General features: G+C 40.0%; 1 protein-coding gene across 2 annotated transcripts; it reads left to right on the top strand.

Annotated features, from left to right (window-relative positions):
• The first annotated feature begins 8,934 nt into the window (after positions 1-8,934).
• LOC147617574 (uncharacterized) lies at positions 8,935-11,905 on the top strand. 2 transcript variants are annotated; one of them, XM_086775859.1, is made up of 5 exons: positions 8,935-10,124; positions 10,246-10,335; positions 10,481-10,632; positions 10,765-11,152; positions 11,269-11,905. In XM_086775859.1, exons 1-5 carry the CDS (start codon positions 9,069-9,071, stop codon positions 11,494-11,496), a joined length of 1,914 nt encoding a protein of 637 aa, XP_086631985.1. In that variant the 5' UTR covers positions 8,935-9,068; the 3' UTR covers positions 11,497-11,905. The 2 variants fall into 2 exon arrangements, with proteins under 2 accessions (XP_086631985.1, XP_086631986.1); XM_086775860.1 differs by having other exon boundaries at positions 8,936-10,124; positions 10,846-11,152.
• Positions 11,906-27,658: the final 15,753 nt, after the last annotated feature.

Genomic DNA, 27,658 nt, shown 5'->3' with positions numbered 1-27,658 from the left:
TCTATAAGAGGAGAGGGCCACTATCCTAGTACTCAATCCACTTGGTGCATTCATTGAATTCTTGTATTAGTCAATTCTATTGGTACATATAACTTTATCAAAAAAAAAATCACACACTAATGATAATGAAATGTCTAAAAATGCAAAGTAAGCATTTTTCTTTTTTGCTTATAAGTGGATACTTAGATCTGTTACAAAAAGTCAATGGGCCATCCAATCTTTTTTTATTTCCCACAGATTATTTGACAAGACACCTAATTGTTAAATAAAACATTATTATCACAGTGACACAATGAACTATGAGAGTTTTTAAAAAAATTTGTATGGCAAAATAGAAAATGTTAAAATGTATTATTGGCTATGGGGGAGAGTCAATGTATGAATATAGATGTATTAAATTTCAATCATAGAAATCAAAGCAAAGCCAAATGTGGATATTACTTTAGTACATTTATATGTAACCACCAAACCTTTGCAAACTATGCTTGTGTGTGTGTGTGTGTGTGTGTGTGTGTGTGTGTGTGTGTGTGTGTGTGTGTGAGAGAGAGAGAGAGAGAGAGAGAGAGAGAGAGAGAGAGAGAGAGAGAGAGAGAGAGAGAGAGAGAGTATCGCTAAGGAAGGTGTGGGATTTCTTTTCTTGCATATAGATTCCGTTGAGACAAATAGGCCCGTAATGGTAAAAGACTGGATTTTTGGCAAGATTCTGAATGGGCTGGATAACCCAATACATTCAATTTTCTTTCATTTTTTCATGTGGACAGGTTGGTGGCATATCTGGTTAACTAGGAATGCCTTCATATTTGATGCAAAAGTGGGTATTATAATTTGCATAGGTTGTATAAAAGGGCTACTATTGTGGCAAGTCTCTTCCTTGCGGTGAGCTCATTTGGTGGAGAATGACAACTATATATTGGATGAGGGTACTCCAAGCTACACCTATGGTTCGGAGTAATTAGTGAGGGAAAGCTAGTACATCACATGGAGGTGGCCATTTGTAAAGTAAATTTGGCAATATATCTTCTATTACGAAAAAAAAAAGAGTATGGCTAAATTTCCCTCATTATTGTGATTAAAGTAAGTGAGAAAAGGAGGAAAAAATATATGCATCCAAAATGAGATTTTGAATTCAACAACACCTTGTGTGCTTGGGGTAGTGGAGTGCTAATAGGAATGCACATCTTCTTAACCCATACAAAAAAGGACTTTGAGAGAGGAAAGTATTAAGTACCATACACACATAAGCCTAGATGTTGTAAAGTATAATAAATGATTTCAAAAATAAAGAGGACTAAGAGGCATTTATAGAAGCCTTTAATTTGTATGGGTACCTCTAAAATATTGAAATATCAGCATAGTCCTAACTTAGAAAAGCAAAAAATTGTATGGGTATAATAAATGATTGCAAAAATAAAGAGGACTAAGAGGCATTTATAAAAGCCTTTAATTTGTAAGCATACCTCGAAAATATTGAAATATCAACACAATCCCAACTTAGAAAAATAAAAATTTAAGGGTTTCTCTGTGTCGAAGTAGCCATGTTGGAATTTATGAACAAGAAATGTAATAAATTGGCATTTGATGCTGGTGTTAATCTCTTTTTATCTTTTAGTGGGTTGATTGGGGGACTTTTCAATATGCTCTCATGCTACTTAAGTTTTGTAAAATTTGTAACTCAAAAAAGTCACATATGGTCACATTACACGCTAGTGGATGATGTCACATATCGTCACATCAAACACTAGATGATGTCATTTGAAAATAAGTATATAATGTCCAACCTCATGCAAAGTGAAAATATTTATTGCTTGTGTTATTATGAAGTACAAGGGACACAATTTCATATGTTCTATAAACAATAACTTAAAACACCCACACAATCATATTTTCATAAGATGCCTTTTAAAATTGAACATCTTTGTTATATATATGTAGCTCTTACTTCGATCATGGACTTGATGCAATCTAGTTTGCACTTATGATTTAATAGATTTGAGATGTTATTCCCATGCTAAAGGGATATGAAAATTTGTCATGTTGCAAGCATAATGATGGACTTGAAGGATACAACATTTTTTAAACATATTTTAAAGTTACCAACAATAATGAACATTTTCATGTGGCATAAGGCATGAGAATCTTGCAACTTATCATTTGGAGTTACAAACAAAGTGGTGTAAAAATTTTGTACTTCATTGTACTAACACATGGCCTACAAAAAAAAATTACATGATGCTACTTCATATGTTATGATTTTCAAGCACATGCAAGGATTAAAATAAAAATGAATAAAAGAATAAGTTCAACAAAGTACAATATTATTACTATATAATGTACATGACCTTAGCTTTACTTTGCCCTGTTATTATGCTAGGAAAAAGATGGTCTTGAGTAAGGCATGGCTCACAAAGATCTGTGTAGAAATATGTCTAGCCACATGGTAAAATTTGAGTGAGTGTGTAATTTAGGGTGGCCCACAAGGTTGAAGACAAAAAGTAAAAATTGCATCTAATCTAAAGAGATGCACAATAATGTCAAACATGGTTAGTTAGGTGAGAGGTTGAATTTGAGCTTGGATGGGTTAGTTCAGAGCATGACACCCCTTCCAATACCTTACAAATGAATTTTTTGATACCTTGATGAGCTTTACACTAGGTTGTGGTATAAATAGAACTTAGCAGCCCCTAAGAAGAAATCACAAAGCTTCCACTCAAAAGTTATGATTAGAAAGGTAGGTCATCAACTATACCATAATGCCAACATCAGAAATGTAAGCTTCCTTCTTTATGACAATGGGAATCTATCATTAGAACTCACAAGGTAATTATAAAAAAGAACGCATTGTGGTAAAGATTAAATATCACATGTGGGTGAGCTACTTGAAAAAATCACATAATTTGTATCTAGTGCTTGTATCTAGTGCTTGAACCCTTTTTATTTAATACATGTAATTAAGTTATCAATTTGCTTTTTTGTAAAAAGAGTTATCAATTTGCATGATTGTCCTTTACATCATCTCATAGTTATTTAAACACGTAGCTTTTTCAACCCCTAATCCTTCACCATGTGCCATTGTGGAATGGAAAAATGTATATATGAGAAGAGAGAATGTTACATATTTTATTAATTAAAATTCAAGAAATGTTTGAGACATCATAAGAGCTTTGAAGATTGAATGTGGGTAATTAGGTTGGTGAATGTGGGTAATGTGGGTAATTAAGAATAATAACATGGAAGGATAAACACATGAATATGCAGATTTGGGCACTATAACCTTAAAAGGTACATAAAAAATAATTTTGCTCTTTGATTATTGTTAGAATTTGAGTTGAATATGCTTGAAAACATGAAAAAGAATGTTGGTCTTTGACTATTGTTATTATTTAAGTTGAATGTATTGTGAACTTTTAGTATAAAGCATTGGATGAGTTGATAGCTCCTCCAATCTTTTGGGAGGGAATGATAAAGTGAAAGAAGAGGGAAAAGGGGAAGGGAAGGGGTGGGATGTGCCCGTCGGGGGGGGGGGGGGGATTGAGGGGGTAAAAGTGGTAAAGAGAAGTTTCATGTGTTTTTTGTTTTTGGTGTAAGGAACGGAGCAACGCGAGAAAGAATATACTAGTAGGTATGAGAAATTTTATTCATTTTGGGTGAAAGAAAGAGGGTGTTACATTCATGGTGGATTAAGATGGCATATGTTTAGTTGATAGATACTTAACGAGATGGATTTGTCTTGAGGATGCACCTTAAAAGGTGAAGGTAGAAGTGACGAGAGTAACACCATGAAAAACTTGTGAGTGACAATATATACTATGATAGATATATAGTTAGATATTGAGTTTGGGCTAGTCACAAGGAATGTATGAGGAGAGGCAAAGTATTTGGTGCAATAATTTAGAGCTCATTTGTGGATATCATAGTTGTTAAGAAGAGAGGAAGAAAGAAATAGGTAAAGTTAAGGGGTTTAAGACAAGAATAAATAGGCAAATTGGCAACGAGGTAGAATTCATGGTATACTTAGGCAGACAAAAGATTTTGTTATATGAGAGGTAACGAGAGTATTTCACAATTGGCTATATACAAAGGTTGCTAAGAGGGTTTGCTAAAAATGGAGGTTAAGAAGGGGCTACATTTAAGAAGGTTGTTGAAAGGGTTTGCTAAAAATGGAGGTTAAGAAGGGGCTACATTTAAGAAGGTTGTTGAAAGGGTTTGCTAAAAATAAAGGTTAAGAAGGGGCTACATTTAAGAAGGTTGTTGAAAGGGTTTGATAAAAATGGAGGCTAAGAAGGGGCTACATCTAAGAATTATATGACATAATAAAGGAGTTTAGGAGACCAAGCTACTTGTATAAGTTCAAAGAATAAATTTGAGAAGGTGTATAAAATACTAGATTAGGCAAAAGGTGTATAGGGAAGTCAGAGGTTCACCACATTTATCAAAAGGATTAAAATGGGTTTGGGCTAACTATAGGGTATTAATATAGCAAGTAAATCTAAGAAGGTGTAGACAATAGTATATCATACAATATATAAGGTGTATAAGGAAGTCTTCCTAGACAAAGGCTCAAGCTCATCACATTTTTCAAAGGGACTAAATGGGTTTGGGCTAGATTATAGGGTATATGAATATAGCAAGTGTTTTAGTAGAGTCCATTAGATGAATTTGGATTGTGAGCATTGTAGCCTTTGATGTTTGCTTAACCTTGGCTATCACCTTATATTAATCCAACATTCCTATACTGAAATTCACTACTAAACCTAGGGTAATTGTATTGACCTCATGCTTTTTGTGAAGGATTACATGAAGAGAAAAAGTAGACATCGTTACACTAAAGCTTAGGCCTTTGCTTTGGGACTAAGCATGATTCTAGATTATGGTTGCATATATCCTTTACATTCAAGCTCATGTTAAGACCCTTCACCTTTTGACACATGCTATAGGCTTCTTGTTTGAGGGGCACATGTCATCCTTTGCATTTGAGCTCAAGTAGTCTAAGGTCCTTCACATATGACTCCTTGCATATAACATAAAGAAGATGACAGTGGTGCTAGGGAAACTATGCATGTTAACCAATGAAAAAAGGGGCACATGGCATCCTTTGTATTTGAGCTCGAGTAGTCTAAGGTCCTTCACATATGACTCCTTACATATTGTAAGGTTCCTCCCTTCCAAAATAGGGAAAACACTTAAGATAGTCTACTAAGTCTTAGCTTGGAGAAAATTTCCTACTCGTCGACACCTTGACCGTGTAAAGATTCAAGGATACGATTTGTAGGAAAGACCTAGTCCTATCCCACAGGGGGAGCGTGGTCTTCTAAAAGTCAAATTACCCATAGGGTAATTGATCATAATTTGGGCAACTACTAATCTTGATTCCTAGAGATAACGCTTTTTTCCTCATCCATGCAAGGCACAGCCCCGCTGGCCTAGTCTCCTAGAATAGAGTTACTCGAGAACCTATTTATCTAGCGTAGGGCTTTCACTTAATCTGTTGGAAAGATACCCGACTAATCAATCCACTCGTCCGTAGAATGGTGTCGTCGGGGCATTCCATCCTCCCACTTTTCACCAAACTCGCGTCAATTTATTTTCTAATTAATCCTACCACACTGTTTGACATAAATAAACATGTTCCCTAATTAAGGCCCTTTTCACAAGGTTTGTTAAAATAACCTTTTTCCACAGTACAATAATGCCAAAGACAAGATTTATAAAAAAGGTTTATACATAAATCAATTCCATACAAGCCAAACCAGCTCTCTTATTCTTTTCCTTTATATTGCCAATGATCTAGAATTCGGCCTTCCAGCCTCTACATGCTGGGCAACCTACGGGACCATACACCTCATCGTCGACCGCCGTGGTGGCTGGCGAGAACTCAAGCTGGCCTGTCGCCCTCTTAGGCTCCGTCACTCGATCCTCTCGACCCTCAAAGGGATGTCTACGCACTAGGGTGGGCTAATTCACCGCACTAGCCTAGGCCCTTAGAACTAGGCAGCATCACAATTACTCGCCTCAATCAACGAACCTCATTCTCCCAATGGTATGAAGGATACCATGGGTGGACTCCGGGCCTTACTAACGTCTCTGTCGTCCAGCTACACAAGCACAAGAACAGGACAGCGTCAAGGCAGGGAGAAGTTGTACTTGTACCCTAATTTAACCAAGATAACAATCCATTTACTCAACTAAACTATAGGACTAGAATCCATGTTACCTTCTTAAGAAAACAATCCTTTTCACAAAGATTTTAGCATTTCAACTTGAGATTGCGATAAGACATTCTTTATTAAGGCATATACTGCTATTTAAAAGAATACAAACTTTAACTCGTAAATCAATCAAATAGATTACTATTAACAATTAATAGAGAAGCCGGGGCCCGGTACCTCAACCCATAAGAATGATATATAATTGAAAAACAATATATATATATATATATATACCTTATATATACATTATAGAAATTTATCGTTTATTGTTGTCTTTGCTCGTTTAAGAGTTTCAGAACTTGATATATGAAAATAAAGAGTCTTCAAATACCTTCTCTTACGATTGAAATCATCCGAGCTTTATCTCCTCTTACTCGTACACTCTTACTTTTCTCTCTTTCGAAGGTCTATGGCAAAGTAGCCTTCTCTTGCAGGGTGCAGGGCTACAGCATACTATTCTTTCTTTAAAAGAAAAGCTATGGAGTAGTAGTCTCTTCCTCATAAAGATTATAGCAATCTAGCTTTCTTTTCTAAGAGATTAGATAAGAATGAAGGGATATATGCATCTCAAGGTCTAGAATCACCTTGTGGCTACTAGCTGCATTCTTACAGTTTCTCTGTGTAGAGACCTTGATAGAACCAGCGAATTGTTTCAGTCACCATAACTCTCTAATAAAAACTTAGAATATGGTTGTATAACCAGTCAAAAGAACCGGAAGGCATCCGGTCTACAAGCAATCATGGGTAAAATAGACAAAAAACGTCTGTATATAGCCGCAAATGCACCATCTTTAGAAACACATTGCTTTTTCACATTTTTAGTATGCATGAACTCTAAATATGTAAAAGTACTCTAAATACGACCTCCTATCATCTAAATTCGAATTTCTATTTTTGGAGATACTTATCTCTTAATAGAACTATTATTGTCTTCTTATTTCTTTTAGGATTTTTGGAGCTAATATTTTTATTCTAACACTTTTCTAATGTTTCTAGTCTTATTGTCTCACTCTTCTCTAAGTGCACTCTCTTTCTTTCTTGAAATCTATATTAAAAGAGACATATACATGGCTTGGGAGGGACCTTACACACATAACATAAAGTTCAGAAGATGATGGTGGTGCTAGGGAACTACAAGCTAGGTACGCATATTAACAGATGAAAAAAGGGAGGCCACCAACAACAATGGCTCTCCATCAACAAGAAAAAAGAGGGGGGGGGGGCAATTTGTGTAACGATTCCAGTGTGGCATTGGGATGAAGAGATTAGAAATGTAGATATCTCAAAACCCTAGGGTTGTGAGCACGTGCAGACAACCTTAGTTGTCTGTCACGCTTCAATAAAATATGTACTTGGAGTGTATTCCCATGATTAGTAGGAGGAGAATAACAGTTATTTTGAGTCAGATTGTCTTGTCATATAATCAATGTGTGTTTAGAAAGAAGATTCTTTGACACTCTTAGCAAATTGATTTTGGATATGTTACATAGAGCAAGGTGACAAAAGGGCAAGGTGTTTATCCGACTAAAAAAAAAGTTATCTCGTTGGTCGCTCACAAGAAGAAAATTCCTTGACTTGGCATCTATATCTTAGGAGTTCGAATGATTCATACATTCCAATGCACATAGTAAAAACTTAAACTTTTCGCTTCTCCCAGTATTCCACCATAACACAGTCCATTACACAATACTTTTTATCCTACTTGTAGGGGAGGCTAGGGTAAAGGGGTTGAAACATACTTTGATGATAGGGTAAATATTCAAGATTTCCCTCAATGTAGGAAGCTACCATGAAGAGAGTTGTTAACTAGAAGTGGAAGGCATGAAACCCCTTGAACTCACTTGTCAACAAAAAGGAACGCGTCACATAGGGAAGAAGAAGCACAATGAAAGTTTAGAATTAGTTTAGATCTTAGCAAAATCAAATCTACCACAAAAGAGAATCTTCACATAAGATTCTTTCTTACCAACTTTTACCTTTTCTTACAGCTTTTACCTTGAGGAGATTCTTTCTTACTAGCTTCCCTTGGTTTACTAGCTTTGAGAAGAGGGCATATATCACATACCCGAGTTGCACCAAGCGCTTAGAAAGCTTCTAGTTTATCGGAATAGCTTTATTAAGCCATTGCCAACGGATTTGATGATTGCAGAGTTTTTGGCTCGATTTGTGAAGGCCTAATTATTGTTGCAAGCCCTTCCAAAATACATACCCCCTTTCCATTGTTTTTCATGGATTTAGGGAATTTAGCCAATCAAAATTCGCCACGCTCTCAAGTTGTGTTACTAACACTCTAAAGATGTATGCTTACAATTTGTATACACCATTTATAATGTATTATGGCTGAAGTGCAGTTTTGGTAGAGGTGGGGGAGATGGCCTAGCGGTAAGGGCTCTTGCCCTACACCGCAAAAGCTTGGGTTCAATACTTGCCCCTTTCTCTCGCATGCAGTCCGTCAATTCCAAAATAACCCTCGCAATACAAAAAAAAAAAACCGCAGTTTTGGTGCAAGCAAGGCTCAAGTTTGCTCAACCTACAATCTACACCTGATGGGATGTAGAGCACACGTTTCCCTCAGCAAGTCATAAAAATGACTCTTTGCAATTTTTCTATGCAAATTTGAAATTTACAATTTCTTAGAATTAAAGAAATAAAATTTGCAGGTAATTGGGTACTCGGGTGTGAAGTTGGCCCAACTTAGGTGGGGAAAGTTGGCCAAGCAACGCCATGTGAAGGGGTTCCAAAAGGGCTGTGCACATAAAGGGCACTGTTTCTACTCCTCTGATCCGCCATAGCCAGGAACTCGAGCTTCCTCTCGTTCGCAGTGTGTGTCTGTGGTTCTTCTTCTTCTTCATCATTATCGCCATGCTAGACCGCGATCCAAACCCTCCACGCCCGCCGGACTCTTCTTCTCCTCGCCCCCGCACGCGCCCGCACAGGCCAAAGAACGCCCCTAAGAAACAGCCTCAGCGAGGGCTGGGCGTGGCGCAGCTCGAGAAACTCCGCCTGGAGGAGCAGAGCAAGCAGGACGCGGTCTGTCTTGTCTCTCTGCATCATCACCATAGCCATTTACAACACCAGAGCCAGCACCAACATCAAGAACAGCAACCGCAGCAGCAGCAGCTTCACCTTCACCACCACCACCATCATCATCATCATCAACAGCAGCAGCAGCAGCATCATAGCCAGACCTCTGCTCTCTGCCTAACCCGCCAGATCAAGTTCATGGAACCCACGCCTGACAAATCTGCTTTCGCCGTTCTCTCTGGCTTTGGCGAGCCTCACTTCTCCCTTCCCTATGCAAAGCTCAGTGGCGAAAATGTGCAAAATTCCTGCATACCTATGGCAGGCATGGCGAGCAGAAGGCAGACCTTTCCCTTGCCTCTGCTCATCTCTCAGCAGCAGCAATCAGGCGATGAAACTGAACCTTGTGTGTCTCCCCTCTCGCAGGTGCACGATCTCTGCAGCTCCGGCTGCACGAGCTCCTCTTCTGCGCAGGGCCTTCTTCCCCCTAGCCTCCTCCGCCCGGCCACTCTAGCCCTCCCGGCGCCCTTCATGCCGTTTGTCGCGTCGGGCTCCGCCGAAACTCCACGGCATAACCAGCATTCCGACAGAGACCGCGACGATCTTCTCATCAAAGAGAAGGACTCCACCATCGCTCTCTTCTCTGCTACCTGTCTGAGCAGCACCGAGAAGAAAATGCAAGGCCCAGCTGGAGACCTCCATGCGATTTCCGGAAATGCCCATGTGACTGCCAGAAACCTCCATTTTGATACCGGGAGCCTCCATGTTTCTTCTGGAAACCTCCATGCGCAGAACGAAGGGGTTCGGTTGCCGTTCACTGATCTGTGTTTGCGGCATAGCTCTGCGGGGGTTTTCGACTTGCATGTCCCGTCAAGAAACCGTTTGGAATCGCCTGTGGTATGTATACAGTATAGTTCTCATTTACCATCTCTAGCTTTCTTCCACCAGGGTAGGTTTTCCTATGGGATTTCTTTAATACGGATCTCAGTTTGGATTAAACTAACGAGCAATGTTGCAGGTGAGCATTGCTCCTTCTGGAGTCCAGACGCGGGAGCTCTCTTCTTTCCAAACTATTTCCCCATGTCCGACCTGGTCCTCTGTAGACCAGGTAATGACTCGAGCACCATTTGGAATGAATCAAAAGTCATCTGCTTATGTATGGATTACGATACTGCATAATGAGTTTGGAATTTGCACAGCATTTTGTGTTTGATCGGCACGAATATGCTTACTTTGATGGGTTTTGTTTCTAGGTGTTCAACAGGAAGCGGTCTTGGGCATCCACCCAACAGCCTGCAAATAACATAGAGACTTTCAAGGGTGTGGACTTGAACGCTTCTGCTGATGAAATTGAGTCTGAATTGACAGAACGAGACACCGATATACCAGCACCCTCCAACACAAGGTATGCCTATTTCCAAACATGTTTGTTTCAAATGCATGGTGAAGTTATTCTTCTATATGCTGGCCCTCCATCCGAGGGCCACAGTTTCTACATGCATTGGATGATACCTTTGAACTCATTGCCCTTTGGCAGGGATGGTTGGAGCATTTCACCGCTGCTAAGCCCTGGGTTAATGTCAACTGAGAATAACTTCGAGGTGTTGTCTATGAGCAGGGCATGCAGGGAATGTGGCTCGATGGCAGCAGAAAAGTATATGGCTTCATCTGCACCGAATGCTGATTTCTCTGACACTTTAGTTAACGGGGCTGCTTTCTTAAGCCTTAGGAAAAGAAATTTGGATTATGATATGCAGGAGGTAGAAACTTCTGGCGAATTCCTGACACTGGGTCCCTCGTGTTCTTCGATTCGAAAGCTAGGGAATATGCATCTGGGAAAAGGCAATGGTAGCAGTGGTCCTGTCATGAGGAAGCCATGTGAGAATGTAATCACTTTGCAGCCTCAGCAAATATTTTCTGAGCAGGTAGAGGCCTATCCTGTAATAAAAATAATGCATGTTTTGGAGTGCTATGTTTGCCTGCACCAGAGCTGACATGTGTTTTCACGTTTACTTGATCTCTTTCCTGTGCTGATATCCAGGCAAAGGGTGCTGGGAAATTCCTCCCTGTGGTGTCCAGAATAGCTAGCAGTGAGGGTTTGATGACAATGGCAGAGGAATATCAAGCTAACTATTTCTGTACCCCCTTGCAAATGAAGGTAGAACTCTCTGACTTCTTAGGTTGGAACAAAGCTAAAGACCATCCTGGCCACCTGCAACAAAGCAGGACTGATGAATCCCCGGATTTAGAGTTGCGATTGTCAATTTAGCCTGCGGTCAATCGGGGTTGGTACAACATGGATTATGCCCAAATCTCCATTCGGTTTCACTTTTTTATTTTACTTTTCCTGGTCGTTTCACAATATGTAGATAGTCCAACCTGTCTAAGGGTAATGGAGGAGGCTGCTTATATCGCCTGATATCCAATGGCCTTAGTTGTCCATGAATACGAGGAATTTAAGATTACAAAATGTGTGGATTTTGGAGCTCTTGAACTGGAGTTATTATGTTGGCATCAAGCTCCAAAGGTATTTAAGATAAACAAGTGTGGGGATTTTTGGAACTTAAAGCTTAACTGGGGTTATTATATCGGCACTTTCTGTTATCTAAGTTCCAAACTGTCCACTACGTTAAAATAAAAGATGAACCTCCTGCTTGTTTCAAATGCGGTTTGACATCCATTTGCACAGTTGAGTTTATGCAAAAAAGTTATTGAGAAGTGGCTTGAGAAACATGGAAAGCTGTTGATAGTCCTGGTTTTGCTCTGAGAGTAAAGAGGAGCGTCTTGATGGTCCATGCTAGAGATGGTCCTGATTATTGTTCCCCTACAAACCTGTTTCAAATTCTTGGTATCATTCAGGTATTATCATGTTCAAAACCACAGAAATGTCTATTTTTTGGGTCCATGCAAAGTTATCAGAAGGAACATTCTACTATTACACTCCCCTCACAAAGTGGCATTGGGCTGTCTCCATTTTAACTGTAGCCCTATATCCTTGTCAGTACGCTATCCAGACTGCAATTTAGGCTACCTGACCAGTGAAGGAAGCATTGTGGGTGGTAAGCTTGTGTGTGGATTGTAGTTAGAGGTGATCTCAATACTAATGAAATTTTTCGATATTTTTGAAGGTTCAATGCAATACAGGATCTATGAAATGATTTGGCACTGAAGGTAGCTTTGCTGTTGGTTGTTCATATGTGAGTCCAATTAATTTTGTGGCCTTTTTAGCATGATCTCCATTGTCACCCAAAATAGTCTCACCAGTCGCAGCTTGGAATGGTTTGGGCACGCAGAGGCGGGGACCCACCCAAATGGCACATAGATGCACTCGAGGTCCTCTATTGCAGCTGACCCAGGTGCCTTGGCCGCCATCCCTTTGCCTTGGTGTTGCCATGTTACATGAGCTCTTTTCGACTTTTGCCTTGGGTCCCTTGGCCTTGCCCGCGCCATCTAGGTGCAACAATATTTGTGCTCATTGCCAATGCCACAGGAACCATGACTGGTTAAGACTTTTGGGCTAAGCTACCACCACACACATTCATGGAGATGAAATTTTAGAGAAGAGGATCATACACCATGATCCTTGGAAGGCCTTCTTATATGAGAGATGTAAGATTAGTTCCTCCACAATTGGGAAACCAAACACATTCATATACACAAAGGGGCAACTAATCCTTGAAAATAGACTTGAGTCATGAAAGATTTATGTAGTGGGTCAAGGCATTCTTGCTAGTTTGACACAACCGTTCGGACCGCTTTAGTCAATGTCTATAGAGCATGCAACATAGAATTCACATCAATCAATGTTTGTAGAGCTTGTAACAAGATGTTAGATGATGAAGTTGAGGATTGATTCACGTTTTGTGACCATGGACACTCTTTCACAGAAGCTTGAGATAAGGTTTGCACAATTGAATGGTACTAAAATCACATTCCTTTTTGTGCTAGACGCATTTGAAATAGAGCCAGTGATGGAACCTGCTCGCCTTGAGCTAGAGTTGTTCCAAAAAGACCACCTAGTTGCATGGCTAGCCATTGATACTGTTAAGATATTGAGCTCAACTAGTGCCATAGACATTGATGACCTACCTAGGTGATAGCTTCCATACTTACGTTGTTGGCACGATTAGTGAAATTATGGTTAATATGTTGCTAGTGGATGATAGGTTGTGTAACAGTAGCCACATTTGGATTACTAGAGTATGGTATAGTTATAGTACCAGCTCACACTATAGACTGACCTTGTATGTTTTAGTAGGAGAGCACTTTCCCTTATAGTATGTATTGTTATCTTTATGATATACAAGAGTGAGAGAAGAAGATGATGAAGGAAATTAAGCCATCCATCTCTCTCTTGTGTGTGTGTGTATGTGTGTGTGTGTGTGTGCGCTTTCTTGCAAGAAACTCATACTCTCTCTCTTTCCCACATTCTCTTTATGGTATCAAAGCTCCCGGTGAGAGCTGAGAAGGAAAACAAGAGGCAAGAATAAGGCAAACAAGGAAGCAGTACACGGGTAAGGGTATTTTATCCTCTCTGTGTGGGTATTTTATCCCCCCTCTCTCTCTCTCTCTCTCTCTCTCTCTCTCTCTCTCTCTCGGATTTAGAGTAACACCTTTAGCTATGAGACAACTTACAGGCCGATAGAGAAGTCATTGCCTTAGCACGTTTGGGCATGTTTTGAGTCTCATTTTGGCTCTGTAAGTTTTTTGCAGCAAGCACTCTGTGAAAGTGTTGATTTTGACTGTGTATGCTTAATTTCGGTTCAATGCAAAGTTGTAGCAAAAATTTGAAGAGTGTGTGCAGAGAATTTGAGATTTGCAGGTGGTTATTGGACATATATTTATGTGACTGTTTCATATGCAATTGTCGTATAATAGGTGTGCAATATCACTGTGTTAAAGATTGCAAGTTTATTGTAAGTGCATAAGTATTTACAAGAACTATTTGTAGATAAAGATGTCTGATAGCCTATCTCAAATTGTGAGCAAGAAGCTGCTATAGATAAAGATGCATGACAGCCTATCCTAGATTATGAGCAAGAAGCTGCTATAGATAAAGATGTCTAACATCCTATCCCAGATTGTTAGCAAGAAGCTGGACAGGAATATCTCAAAGCATGGAAGTTCATGATGCATAATTTCCTTATGGGAAATGATATTAGGAGTTCATCACAGTGATGAAAAGAAGCTAGAGATTGCTGAAGGAACTCCCATCCCACAACAAGTGCAGGCATATAAAGCATTATGTGAGTGTGATAGATGTTGGAATTTGGGTTAGAATTGCAACAATGCACACACACAAGATAGAGAAGCTTGAGAGCACACAAACTCACTAGATAAGAATGAACAAATGTGTGCCAAATACAAAAGATAAGTACACATCCCAAAATGAGTAGATGAGAGGGTGTACATACGCACGGGAGAAAAAACTTCTTAGTGAGGAAAAAAGTATCCCCGACGGTCCTAACTGTGTTCACACACATCACTACCATATAATGCTACAAATCCCCCCTCGAGTGATGATGTGAACATGTATAGGGTATGGTCGATCAATCCTAGAAAGGCAATAAGACCAAAGCTTTACGAAAAGCTTCAAATTTTTCACAAGGAAGAGCCTTCGTGAATAAATCGGCCATGTTGTCATGTGTAGGCACATAGACCAAGCTGATCTCTTTGGTACAGAGTCTTTCCCTGACATAGTGGTAATGCACCTCAATGTGCTTAGTGCGAGAATGAAACACTGGGTTCCTCGCAACTGCTAATGCGCTTTGGCTGTCAATGAAAATCATAGTGCTAGACAACTGTTCAACACCCAAATTAGCCATAAGACGTCTGAGCCATACACACTCAACTGTAGCTATAAAAGGTGTCCTGTGCTCAGCTTCACAGTTGGAAGTAGCCACTGTAGACTGCTTCTTGCTGAGCCATGATATACATAAATCACCAAGACGAAAGCAAAACCCACTAGTGGACACTCGTGTGTCATAACATCCAGCCCAATATGAATCACTGAAAGCATGCAACTGTGACTCATCCCCCTTTGGATAAAATAATCTTAAATACTAAGTGCCCTGTAAATAGTGAAAAACTCGCTTAACAGCTTGCCAATGCTTGGTACCTGGGCTATGCATAAATCTGCTCAACTGTGAGACTGCATACTGTATATATGGCCTCGCGCTACACACATAAACAAGGGATCCAACAGCCTGCTGATACAAACTAGCATCAAAAGAGTCTCCTGTATCTTGAAGACTAAGTTGAGTACTTGTCTCCATAGGTGTAGCCACATGTTTACAGTCTTCAAGATTAAACCTCTTCAATCGCTTCTGTATATATTTAGACTGTAGCATAACAATGCCATCATTGCGCTGCATAAACTGAATCCCCAAATAATAATGCAAGGGTCCCAAATCTGACATCTCAAACGATGACTGCAAATCAACCTTAAAGGCTAAAATCTGATCTATATTAGGTCCCGTGAGCAGCATGTCATCAACGTATGGAACGATGACCAAAAATGTTTCCTTACTTCTCTTCACATAGAGGGCACTCTCTGTTGGACTCTTACAAAAATCATTTGCAACCAAGTATGCATGAATCTTCTCATACCATGCTCTAGGAGCCTACTTAAGGCCATAAAGAGCCTTTCAAGAATGCAGTCTTAATGTCCAACTGATGTACATTCTACCCATGATGTAGCTGCCAAAGTAGTGAGACACCTAATGGTAGTCATACGAGATGTGGGTGCAAAGGTCTCATCATAATTAACGTCCTTTTGTTAGGCATACCCCTTTGCAACAAGTCTAGCCTTGTAGCGATCAATGCTACCATCTGCTTTGTATTTTAACTTGTAAACCCACTTAGTACCAATGGCCTTCTTGCCCATGAGGTAGATCTATTAAATACCAGGTGTTATTCTTGAGTATAGAGTTATACTCATCCTACATAGCATGCATCCAATGATCATCATCCTATGCTTCCTCAAAGGAAATAGGTTCCTCCTTATTACATAAAGTAGAAATGAGAACATGATCCACATGAGGATAGTGTTCATGATGAGAACCTGCACGAGTTCTGCTAGGTAAAGGAGGTGCCAACTTGCTATACCTCAATGTCTACACAAGCCATTTTGGTATACGCCTAGATTCTTCTATGGATGCTCTCTCCTCATCACTACATCCTCAATAATTTCCTCATCAAAAGGCTGATTTGTAGATTGATTTTGCACCTGCAAAGGTTGAATTTCAGCACTTGGTTGAGCATTCAATTGCTCTACATATGGCTACCCTCCATTAAACAAAGGTAGGAGCGATATCAAACATGTCCTGTGAGCATACATTTTGTTGTTTTTTGCATGAAAGCATGGGCTGAACTGAGTTTTCGACAAAAACAACTACTCTACTTACCAAAATCCGCTTTAAGGCCGGATGGTAGAGTCTAACTTTCTGAACTGTATCCCACAAATATGCATTTAACTACCTTATCATCAAAATTACTGTGTTGTTGCTCAGGCACAAAAGCATAAGCAAGACAACCAAAAACATGCAAATGAGCCACAGAAGGCTTTCTACCATGCCAAGCTCCATAAGGAGTTTTAGACTGCAAAGCCTTGGTAGGGCATTTGTTCAACACATAGTTTGCGCACATAATTGTCTCTAACCAAAACCCATGAGGTAAATCTTGGGCTTTCACCATACATCGTGCCATTTCCATGAGAGACCTATTCTTCCTCTCAGTCACACCATTTTGTTGAGGTGTGTATGGCACTGTACATTGATGCCTTATGCCTTTTTTAGCCATATATGCATGAAATTCCTTGGACATATACTCCCCCCCTCGATCTGAATGAAGGGTTCCAACTTTACATTCACATGCATTTTCAGCCATGGATACGAAGTACTTAAAGCACATAAAAACCTTTGACTTCTGCTTTAATGAATACACCCAGCTATATCTAGAGTAATCATCAATAAAAATGACAAAGTAGAGATACCCCCAATAGATGGTGTCCTCATAGGACCACATACATCACTATGTATAAACTATAATTTCTTAGCAGCTCTCACAGATCTATCCTTTGGAAATGATGCCCAATGCATTTTACCAAGAATACACCCCTCACATACATGTCTAGTAGTGGTCTCAAAAGTTGGCAACTCAGAAACCATATCATGCCTTTGAACGTAACAAACTGCCATAATTCAAATGGCCAAATTGTGCATGCCATAATTATGCATCACTCATAGCACTAGTCATAAAGACTCAGCAAGCATCATGCTGCAACTTCTCAAATACATCCATCTTATATAGGCCATGAAACAAGGTACCTGAGGCAATGATAGAATAACCATCATTTCTATCATGAACTGTACATCTATCATCCAAAAATTTCACCATCAAGCCTGACAAGGCTAAGACTGAAACTAACAGTAAGTTCTTCTTAATGCCTGGCACATATAAAACTTTCAAAAGAGTAAATGCGCCCTCATTTGCATCAGTGAGCACAACTCTACCAACTCGTTTGACAGGATATAGAACCATTTGCACATGTGACGGTTCTTGCACTTAGGACAGATTCCAAAGATGAGAACAAACCTTTTTGTGAAGTAATGTGCTTACTAGCACCACTGTCAAAGTATCAAGTATCCGATTCTGCCACACTGACATGCATACATCATGAAAAGAAGGGTATAATTGCAATGTACAGTCCATGCCCAATCATCTTGAGCAAAACTTGCAGATTCCTTCTGCTCTGCACTTGGTGCAGATGCATCAGCATAGCCATGCTCGATTCTTCCTTTTTCTCCTTCTCTAGCCTTTTCTTGTACTCATGTATGTAGTGCCCTGGTTTCCTGCAATAGTGACACTTGCCCTTCTTTTTAGGTTTATCACCTTCTTTCTTTGCATCCTTACTTGAGGATTCTGATTTTGGCTTATAGCCACCATGTGAAGAAGCTTTACCTTTGTCTTTCTGATTGGCAAAACAAAAGCTTGGTCACCAACTCACATATTAGATTTGTTTTGCCTAGACTGCTCTTCTTGCAAGAGTACTGAAACCATCTCATCAAATGTAAGGGCATTTGGATTTCCCTTCATCAATGAGTCTAAGGGTAGAGGCAAAACTCTGATAAGAATCCAGCAATGCATTGAGAACTATGGGCACCAATGTACTATCAGGATATATCTCATCCACACTAGCAAGCTGCTCCTTAAAATCTTTGATCTTAGTTAAGAAGCTATCCATTGAGTCTCCCTCATTCATGTGCTTAGACTCCAACTATTTGCGCGCAGATATGCAACACGTGCTTCATTGTGCACCTGGTACATAATGCAGCAAGTGCATCCGATGTCTGTTTTGAAGTCTTACATGATCGAATATGAGGAATAATGCTTCGCTTCATAGAAAGTGCAAGCAATGCATGTGCCTGTGCATCTCTTCCATCCCATCTCATTTGAGCAGCAGTGGGAGGTACTGATGGTGCATGTGGAGGAGCCACATCTATATCAGATTCTACTTCAGATGTACCTTGCAGCACCTAGTTGCATTGGTAGTTGTGAAACAGGACGAGTTTCACTACCACTGACCACATTCCAAAGGCCTTTAACAACCAGTACATGCCTCATCATATAGGACCACAGTGGGTAATTAGTCCCAAATCAAGTTGTCCTCAGCAGCAACATGTTGAATACATCACTACTGCCAGCCACAACTTTCTACCAAATGCAAAATCTTTCAACACACTATAAGTACTTAGTATTCACTGGATGCAATCCTGGATGGTGGTAAAAGTATGATGGTCGATGTTGTTGTAGACACTGTAGATGCTACTGCACACCAAATCTTTGCTACTACACGGCCCAAACACCCAAAATCAAGCAAAACCAATCCAAAATGATACCTCTCCAGAACATCTGCAAAAACCTTACGGTGCCCAAAACGCGCCCGAATCACATTGCAGACCCCGAAAACTTTGTATACTTTGTACACAGAACACTATAGTATACACCTTATTCTCCTAAGAGGGTATCTCAATTGGAGACAGAAAATAGGGTCGTGAGGAGGGAGACAGACTACTAGATCAAGTGTCAAGGAAGCTAGCCGTGATACCAATTGTTAGAATCAAGGTTAGGGTTTCAACAATGTACACACAAGATAGAGAAGCTTGAGAGCACACAAACTCACTAGAATAGTATGAACAAATGTGTGCCAGATACAAAAGATAAGTACACATCCCAAAATGAGTAGATAAGAGGGTGTACATACGCACGGGGGAAAAAACCTCCTAGTGAGGAAAAAACGACCCAGTAGTGTCCTAAGTGTGTTCACACACATCACTACCATATAATGCTACATTGTATAGGCCATGAAACAAGGTACTTGAGGCAATGATAGAATAACCATCATTTCTATCTTGAGTTGTACATCTGTCATCCACAAATTTCACCGTCAAGCCTGGCAAGGCTAAGGTTGAAACTGACAACAAGTTCTTCTTAATGCCTGGCACATATACAACTTTTGAAAGAGTAAATGCGCCCCCATTTGCAGCAGTGAGCACAACTTTACCAACTCCTTTGATAGGATATGAGGAACCATTTGCACATGTGACGGTTCTTGCACTTGGGACAGATTTCAGAGATGAGAACAAATTTTTTTGTGAAGTAATGTGCTTACTAGCACCACTGTAAAAGTACTAAGCATCCGATTCTGCCACACTGACATGCATACATCATGAACAGAAGGGTTATAACTGTAATGCAGAATCCATGCCCAATCATCTTCAGCAAAACTTGCAGATTCCTTCTTCTCTACACTTGGTGCAGCCCACAGCCATGCCCGATTCTTTCTTTTCTCCTTCTCTAGTCTTTTCTTGCACTCATGTATGTAGTGCCCTGGTTTCCTGCAATAGTGACACTTGCCCTTCTTTTTAGGCTTATCACCTTCTTTCTCTACATCCTTACCTGAGGATTTTGATTTTGGCTTATAGCCACCATGTGAAGAAGCTTTACCTTTGCCTTTCTAATTGGCAATAAAAGCTTGGTCACCAACTTGCATATTAGATATGTTTTGCCTAGACTGCTCTTCTTGCAAGAGTACTGAAACCCGCTCATCAAATGTAAGGGCATTTAGATTTCCCTTCATCATAAGTCTAAGGGTAGAGGCAAAACTCTGATAAGAATTCAGCAATGCATTGAGAACTATAGGCACCAATGTACTATCACGATTATTTCATCCACACTAGCAAGCGTCTCCTTAAAATCTTTGATCTTGGTCAAGAAGTTGTCCATTGAGTCTCCCTCATTCATGTGCTCAGACTCCAACTATTCACGCAGATATGAAACACGTGCTTCATTGCGCACCTATAATAATGCAACAAGTGCATCCCATGCTTGTTTGGAAGTCTTACGTGACCTAATATGAGGAATAATGCTTCGCTTCACAAAAAGTGTAAGCAATGCATGTGCTTGTGCATCTCTTTCATCCCATCTCGTTTGAGCAGCAATGGGAGGTACTGGTGGTGCATGTGGAGGAGCCACATCTGTATCAGATTCTACTTCAGATGTACTGCAACACCTGGTTGCACTGGTAGTTGTGAAATAGGACGAGTTTCACTACCATTGACCACATTCAAAAGGCATTTAGTAACCAGTACATGTCTCATCATATAGGACCACAATGGGTAGTTAGTCCCATCAAGTTTGTTTTTAGCAGACAACATGTTGAATACATCACTACTGCCAACCATGACTTTCTACCAAATGCAAAATCTTTCAACACACTACAAGTACTCAGTATTCATTGAATGCAACCCTGGATGGCTGCCAACTGACTGAATCACCTGTAAAGTGTATGAAAAATAACACAGAGTAGAGAATAGTGTTACTAGTGAAAGTATGATGGTCGATGTTGTTGAAGACACTGTAGATTCTGTTGCACACCAAATCTTTACCGTTACACAGCCCAAACACCCAAAATCGGGTAGAACCAATCCAAAATGATGCCTCTCCAGAACGTCTACAAAAAACTTGCGATGCCCAAAACACACCGCAGACCCTGAAAACGATGATGTATATTTTGTATACAGTACACTACAGTATATACCTCCTTCTTCTAAGAGGGTATCTCAATTGGAAACAGAAAAACATGGGCGTAAGGAGGAATGCAGACTACTAAATCAAGTGTCAAGGAAGCTAGCTCTGATACCAATTTAGAATTAGGGTTAGGGTTACAACAATGCACACACACAAGATAGAGAAGCTTGAGAGCATACAAACTCACTAGATAAGAATGAACAAATGTGTGCCAAATACAAAAGATAAGTACACACCCCAAAATGAGTAGATAAGAGGGTGTACATACACACGGGGGAAAAAACCTCCTAGTGAGGGAAAAAGTGCCCCAGCAGTCCTAAGTGTGTTCACACACATCACTACCATATAATACCACAATAGACTCTATGATTGTGTACATAGAGAATGCATAAATGTTTAAGGAGGCTTGGGACACCTTGGTAAAGATGTATAGTATAAACACTCAATCTTAGAAGATGCAGAAGGAGCTTCATAATGTGACTAGAAGGAAGTTGAGTATAAATGATTACTTAGTGAAGGTTTAAGGGCTTGTAAATGACCTTGCTTCTATTGGATCACTAGTAGATGACCTTGCTTCTATTGGATCACTTGCAGATGACCTTGCTTCTATTGGATCACTAGTAGATGACGATGATATGGTGCCGATGACCTTTAGTGGTCTTGGCAAGGAATACAACCAATTTCAGACCTCTATTGGACTTCAAGAGATCTTTCTTGATTTTCAGGAGGTGATTGCTCTCCTAATCCATGACGAGATGAACATTGGGGAAGGTTCATCCTCTGGAAATTCACATGAGCACGCCTTTTATTGAGATGCAGTAGAGGTGGAGGTAGATCATCATCTAGAGGCAGAGATTGAGGCCGTTTTGGAAATAAAAAATTAATGGCATCAATCACAGCAAGAATCTAATGTATAAACAAATAGAAGAGGTAGGGGGAGCTAGAGAGGCTAAGGTGGTTGGAAAAGAAATCAAAATATAAATAGCATAGAGTGCTATTATTGTGGCAAACTAGGGAGCATGGAAAACAAAGGATTATTATAAAAAGCAGAATGATATCAAAAGTGGAAAGTTGCAGTAAGGCAACTATGCATCATATACATAACTTTCCTTGGGATATAGCACCATGGGTAACTCTTCTTTGATGGTGGGAACAAGGTTAGATGACACCACTGCACATGGTGGGCAAGGTTTTGTGTCTTACTACATGTGGTGTGTCCACATATTCTTTTGACTTCTCTAAAGGTAGTGTCAACACATGAATCAAGGGGGAAGCCCCTACTTTCCATTCCTTAAGCTTTGGGGTTGGCGTGGAGGCATAAATTTTGGTCTCCACTCCATCTTTGGTTTGACGTTTGATAACATGGTTATGGAGGATTATGGTGTGGGTTTTCTTGACTTCAAAACCCACATGGATTTTGGTCTTTACTCCATCTTTGGTCAGGTGTTTGATGGCATTGTTGTAGAGGCTTATGGTGCATGTTTTCTTGACCTTAAAACCCAAATATAGGGGTTCCCTTCATAGAAGCCTTGTGCTTCTATGAGCCACAAGCTGGGACCCAACGCAATGTTGCTTAATGGAATCGAACTACGGTTCAAGGCCCACTCCCTAACTCTCTTTAACTTTGGAGATCGGGGTATAGTTCCGTAAGGTCCCCGGGACCCAAAATGGAAGGATTCTTATCATATAATCCTTGAGCTTTTAACATTTTGACAAGGACCTAGTAGTGCTTGATTTATGGGTAAAACTCTTTTGTATAGGCTCTCGCTTGGCATATTTATGTGATGGGTTAGCTTCTAGAAAAATGGTGGCATCTTACTTTCCTTGGCTAGATAGGGTACTATTGGGTACCACAACTCCTTAGTGACCTCCCTACTATAAGGTTGTTGAGGATGACATTTAGGGAGTGACCTTGTCTTCATTGATGAGGTTTCAAAATTGTGGCTACTAGGTCTTTGCTCGAGCATTATACTTTCCTTGCCTAGCTAGGGTACTATTGGGCACCCACTTCGTATTAGTGATCTCCTTGCAAGGTTGTTAAGGATGATATTTGGGGGGTGGTCTTTGTCTTCTGTCCAAGTGAGGTTTCAAATCACTATAATGTTGAGATATCGAGCTCAACTAGTGCTACGGTGGACATTGATGACCCGTCTGGGTGATAGCTTTTGCATTTACATCACTAGCATGGTTGGTGAGATTATGGGTGATATGTGGCCAATGGGATGACAGGCTGTGTGACAGCCATTTTGGATTACTAGATAGTGGCATAGTTATAGCGCCAGCTCATTTAGTCAAGTTCACATTATGGACCGCCGGCCCTTGTATATTGTAGTAGTTGATTGTAGTAGTTGAGTACTAACCCATATAATGTATACTCTTATCTTTATGTTATGTTGGTTGAGTAGAGAAGAAGAAGATAGAAGAAAATTCAGCTATCCATCTCTCTCTTGTGTCTTGCTCTCTCTTGTGTGTGTGTGTTTGCTTGCTAGGGTTTGAAGCTCTCCCTCTCCATTCTCTTTATGGTATCAGAGCCTGGTTTGTGTGAGAGCTAAGGAGGCAAGCAAGAGGCAAGAAGAAGCAAGGAAGGAAGCGGTACTACACAAGAGTACCATCATCTCTTTCCCCTTCTTGGTTTAGGTAACAACACCCCTCAGTAGCTCTGGGAGCTACACATCTCTGATTGAGGAATCATCTTCGTGGGAGCGGAGCTATAGGATAGGTATACTACTGGATGTTGTTTTTTTGGCCAGATTCACGTTTAGGGCACGTTACGGGTCTCGTTTCATCACTGCAAGGTATTTTCGATAATTTTATGGAAGTTCTGGAAGTTCTGGTAGAGAACTCTTTCTGCTCGAAATCTGGTTATTGTAGTGCCATAGTGCATTTTGGAAGTGCAGATAGGGTTTACACATGTATTGTTGATACTGGGTGTATGTACATGTACTCTGATCACATTTGGCGACACATAGGTTATGCTGAAGTACAGCTGTTGGCAGTTACAGGAGATACTGCTATATTATAGGTTGTATACAGAAGTTGTCTGTTTGTAGGCATTCAAGGATTGGAATCAGGGTACAAGAAAAATCATGTACTAGCTTTCAATTAGTGTCATAGACCCTATGATAGGACACATACAGGATGCAAACACTCCATCAGTTGTGCATGGCAGAATCTGGTTCAGATGTTCCAGACTAACACAAAGGCAAGGAAGTTGCAGTTAAAGCAAGAGTTGCATACTATGGAAAAGAAAAGTATGTCCATCAATAAATATGCCTTAAAGATCAAGGGCATTGTTGAATCCCTTGGATCTATCAATGTATCAGTGGAGGATGATGATTTGGTGAGTGCTTGTCTGAATGGGCTTGGCAAAGAGTACAAGCCATTCAAGACCTCCATTGCAGTTTGGGAGAATATTCCTAACTTTTGGGACTTGATATCTATGCTGATCATAGAAGAAAAGGATTTAGGTGAGGATTCTTCTTCACAAAGTAAGAACACATCAAAACATGCCTTCTACTCTAATTCAGGTAGAGGCAGAGGTAGAGGCCGTGGTCGAGGCCAAAGTGGTGTGGCTGACAAGGAAATGAGAACTCTGGACAACAACAGTCCAATGATTCACAGCAGCAATCATACACAGGTGAAAGAGGTCAGTCTAGAGGCAGGGAGAACCAAAGAGGCCAAGGTGGTTGGCAAAGAAATCAAAATTCGAATAGCATAGAGTGCTATTATTGTGGCAAACAAGGACACATGGAAAAGGACTGCTACAAAAAGCAGAATGACATTAAAAGTGGGAAGTTACACCAAGGCAACTATGCATCATCTAGCAAACATGAAGGTGATGAGACAGAAGTGAGCAGCTATTTGTGATGCAGCCATGCTTAGTTCTATAACAGGGGATGTGTCAGGATCTCAAGATATCTGGTATGTGGATTCTAGTGCCTCTAACCACATGACCAGTCATGCTGATTGGTTTAGAGATATATAGAAAATGGAAAAACCAGGTTATGTAGAAACAGGTGATGATACTATGCATCCCATTGTGCATGTTGGCAAAGTGCCATTGTCTATGCAGGATGGAAAAATGAAGTACTTGGCTGATATACTTCATGTTCTGAATATAACAAAGAACCTGGTTTCTGTTGGATAGATGGTTGAGCAGGGTCTGCAAGTGAGGTTTAATCCTCCAGGATGTTTTGTGGAAGACTTCAAAAATAATTGTCGCTTGGTTGCAAAGGGTAAGAAAAATGGCAGGATGTTTACTTTGGATGTGAACATGTCTGAGATAAAGGCAACCATGTTTGCACATGGAACAGGTGTCATTGTAGATATTGACATATGGCACAAGTGCATTGGTCATGTGAATGTACAGCAACTAAAGTCTATGTAGGCCCAAAATATTGTTGCAGGTTTGCCAAATTTTAAGGTTGACGGTATGCATAAGGTATGTGAAGCATGCCAACTTGGTAAGCAAGCCAAACATGCTTTCCCACATTAAAAGCATGTCAATGCAAGGCCATTGGATGTCATACATTCAGATGTATGGGGACCGACCAAGACTGCAACAATTGCAGGTAGCAGGTACTATGTTGTTACATTCATTGATGACCACACTAGGAAAGTGTGGGTTTATTTCATGAAGGAGAAAAGTGAGGTGTTTGCTCACTTTTAGAGATTATTTACATCTATCTAATGTAAAGACCAACCCTTCGCAAACCATAGCAATGATAGCTCTCATGGTTGCCACAATGATAGCTCTCACAGTTACCATTCTGGGAACTATGCTAAATGTCTTCTCATAGTCAATGCCATGCCATAGGTCTGTGTATAACCCTTGGAAACCAATCTTGCCTTATACCTACTCACTAATCCATCCGACTTATGCTTGACCTTATACACCATCAATTGCCTTCTTTTCCTTAGGCAAAGAAAAAGAAGGAAAAGGCATGTTACATTTACATCTAGTTACATCTAGTTACATCCATTTGTATCTAGTTACATCCAGTTATATCCATTTGCATCTAGTTACATCCATTTGCCTTCTAGTTACATCCATTTGCCTTCTTTTCTTTAGGCGAAGGCATGTTGCATTTGCATCCAATGCTACCATCTCCTCATCTATAGCATCTTCTAATTTTATTTCCAAGTGTTTGCTCAAAACAAGTGGGCTCCAACTCCTATATTGCTTCAACCATGTACGCAGACCTCAATGTCGTACCAAATACGGTATCTAACGCTCATAGACCTATATATAGGTGTCCTTAAAATAGCCCTAGTTCTGCTTGTACTAGGAGTAACCACTAATGGGATGCCAAGCTCCTCATCAAGGCTCTGCTCTCGAGGAGCACTAAAGACACCATCCAAATATGAGTGACATACTGACAGATTAGGCATAAAAGGTTGATATACATATTCCTTCCCTTTACGTGATACATGTGTAACTACATATGTCTTCAATCTTTCTGACCATGGACTAACGCTAGATCCATTGCTAGAGGACTCTCTAGGTTCACTATAACCACATGTGGACTGATGTTCTACATGTGGGACAACATCATTACTTCTTCTTACATTTACATCTTCAGTTACCTTTGTGCATACTAGCTACTCATCTCATCAAAGACAACATTTGTGCTTACTTGCATCTCACGATGAGTAGTAAGGTTATAACATCTAAAACCTTTGTGCTCCAAAGCATAGCCAATGAATATGGATTTCTTTATCCCTGGACCTAGCTTTGGCTCTCACATCGTCGTCTGGAACATGCACATATGTAATACATCCAAACCCTTTTAAGTAGGGCCCATCTATTTTTATACCTGTAAACTTATGTTCAGGTATCATGCCATGAACAACTAGAGTGGGGGTCCTATTCATGATATAAATAGCAATTCTACCCAAAAATAACCTGGCGTATTCTTTTCAAACATCAAGGCATGTGCCACTTCTGTAATGTGGCTTTTTTTCCTTTTTGCAACACCATTCTATTTGCGGAGTGTACCTACATGTAAATTGTTTTGATTTCCTTCTTTCTTAAGAAATCAATGAACTCATTGGAAAAATACTCTCTCCCACCATTTGATCACACATGCATTTTATTTGCATACATTTCTTCTTTACTAAGGCTTTAAATCTTTAAAAGTGAGCAAACATTGGACTTTTCTCCTTCATGAAATAAACCCACACTTTTCTAGTGTGATCATCAATGAATGTAACATAATACCTCTAACCTGTAATTGTTACAATTTTGGTCAATCCCCATACATTCGAATATATAACATCTAGTATGTTTGGCATGATTATCAAGCTGGCATGATTCATATACTTTATGCATACCATCAACC

The sequence above is a fragment of the Cibotium barometz genome, chromosome 36, assembly GCF_041138505.1.
Source record: "Cibotium barometz isolate CiBa-2024 chromosome 36, ASM4113850v1, whole genome shotgun sequence".
Taxonomy (NCBI): domain Eukaryota; kingdom Viridiplantae; phylum Streptophyta; class Polypodiopsida; order Cyatheales; family Cibotiaceae; genus Cibotium; species Cibotium barometz.
Note: the sequence above shows the minus strand (reverse complement) of the source record. Positions and strands in the feature narration are given on the sequence as shown.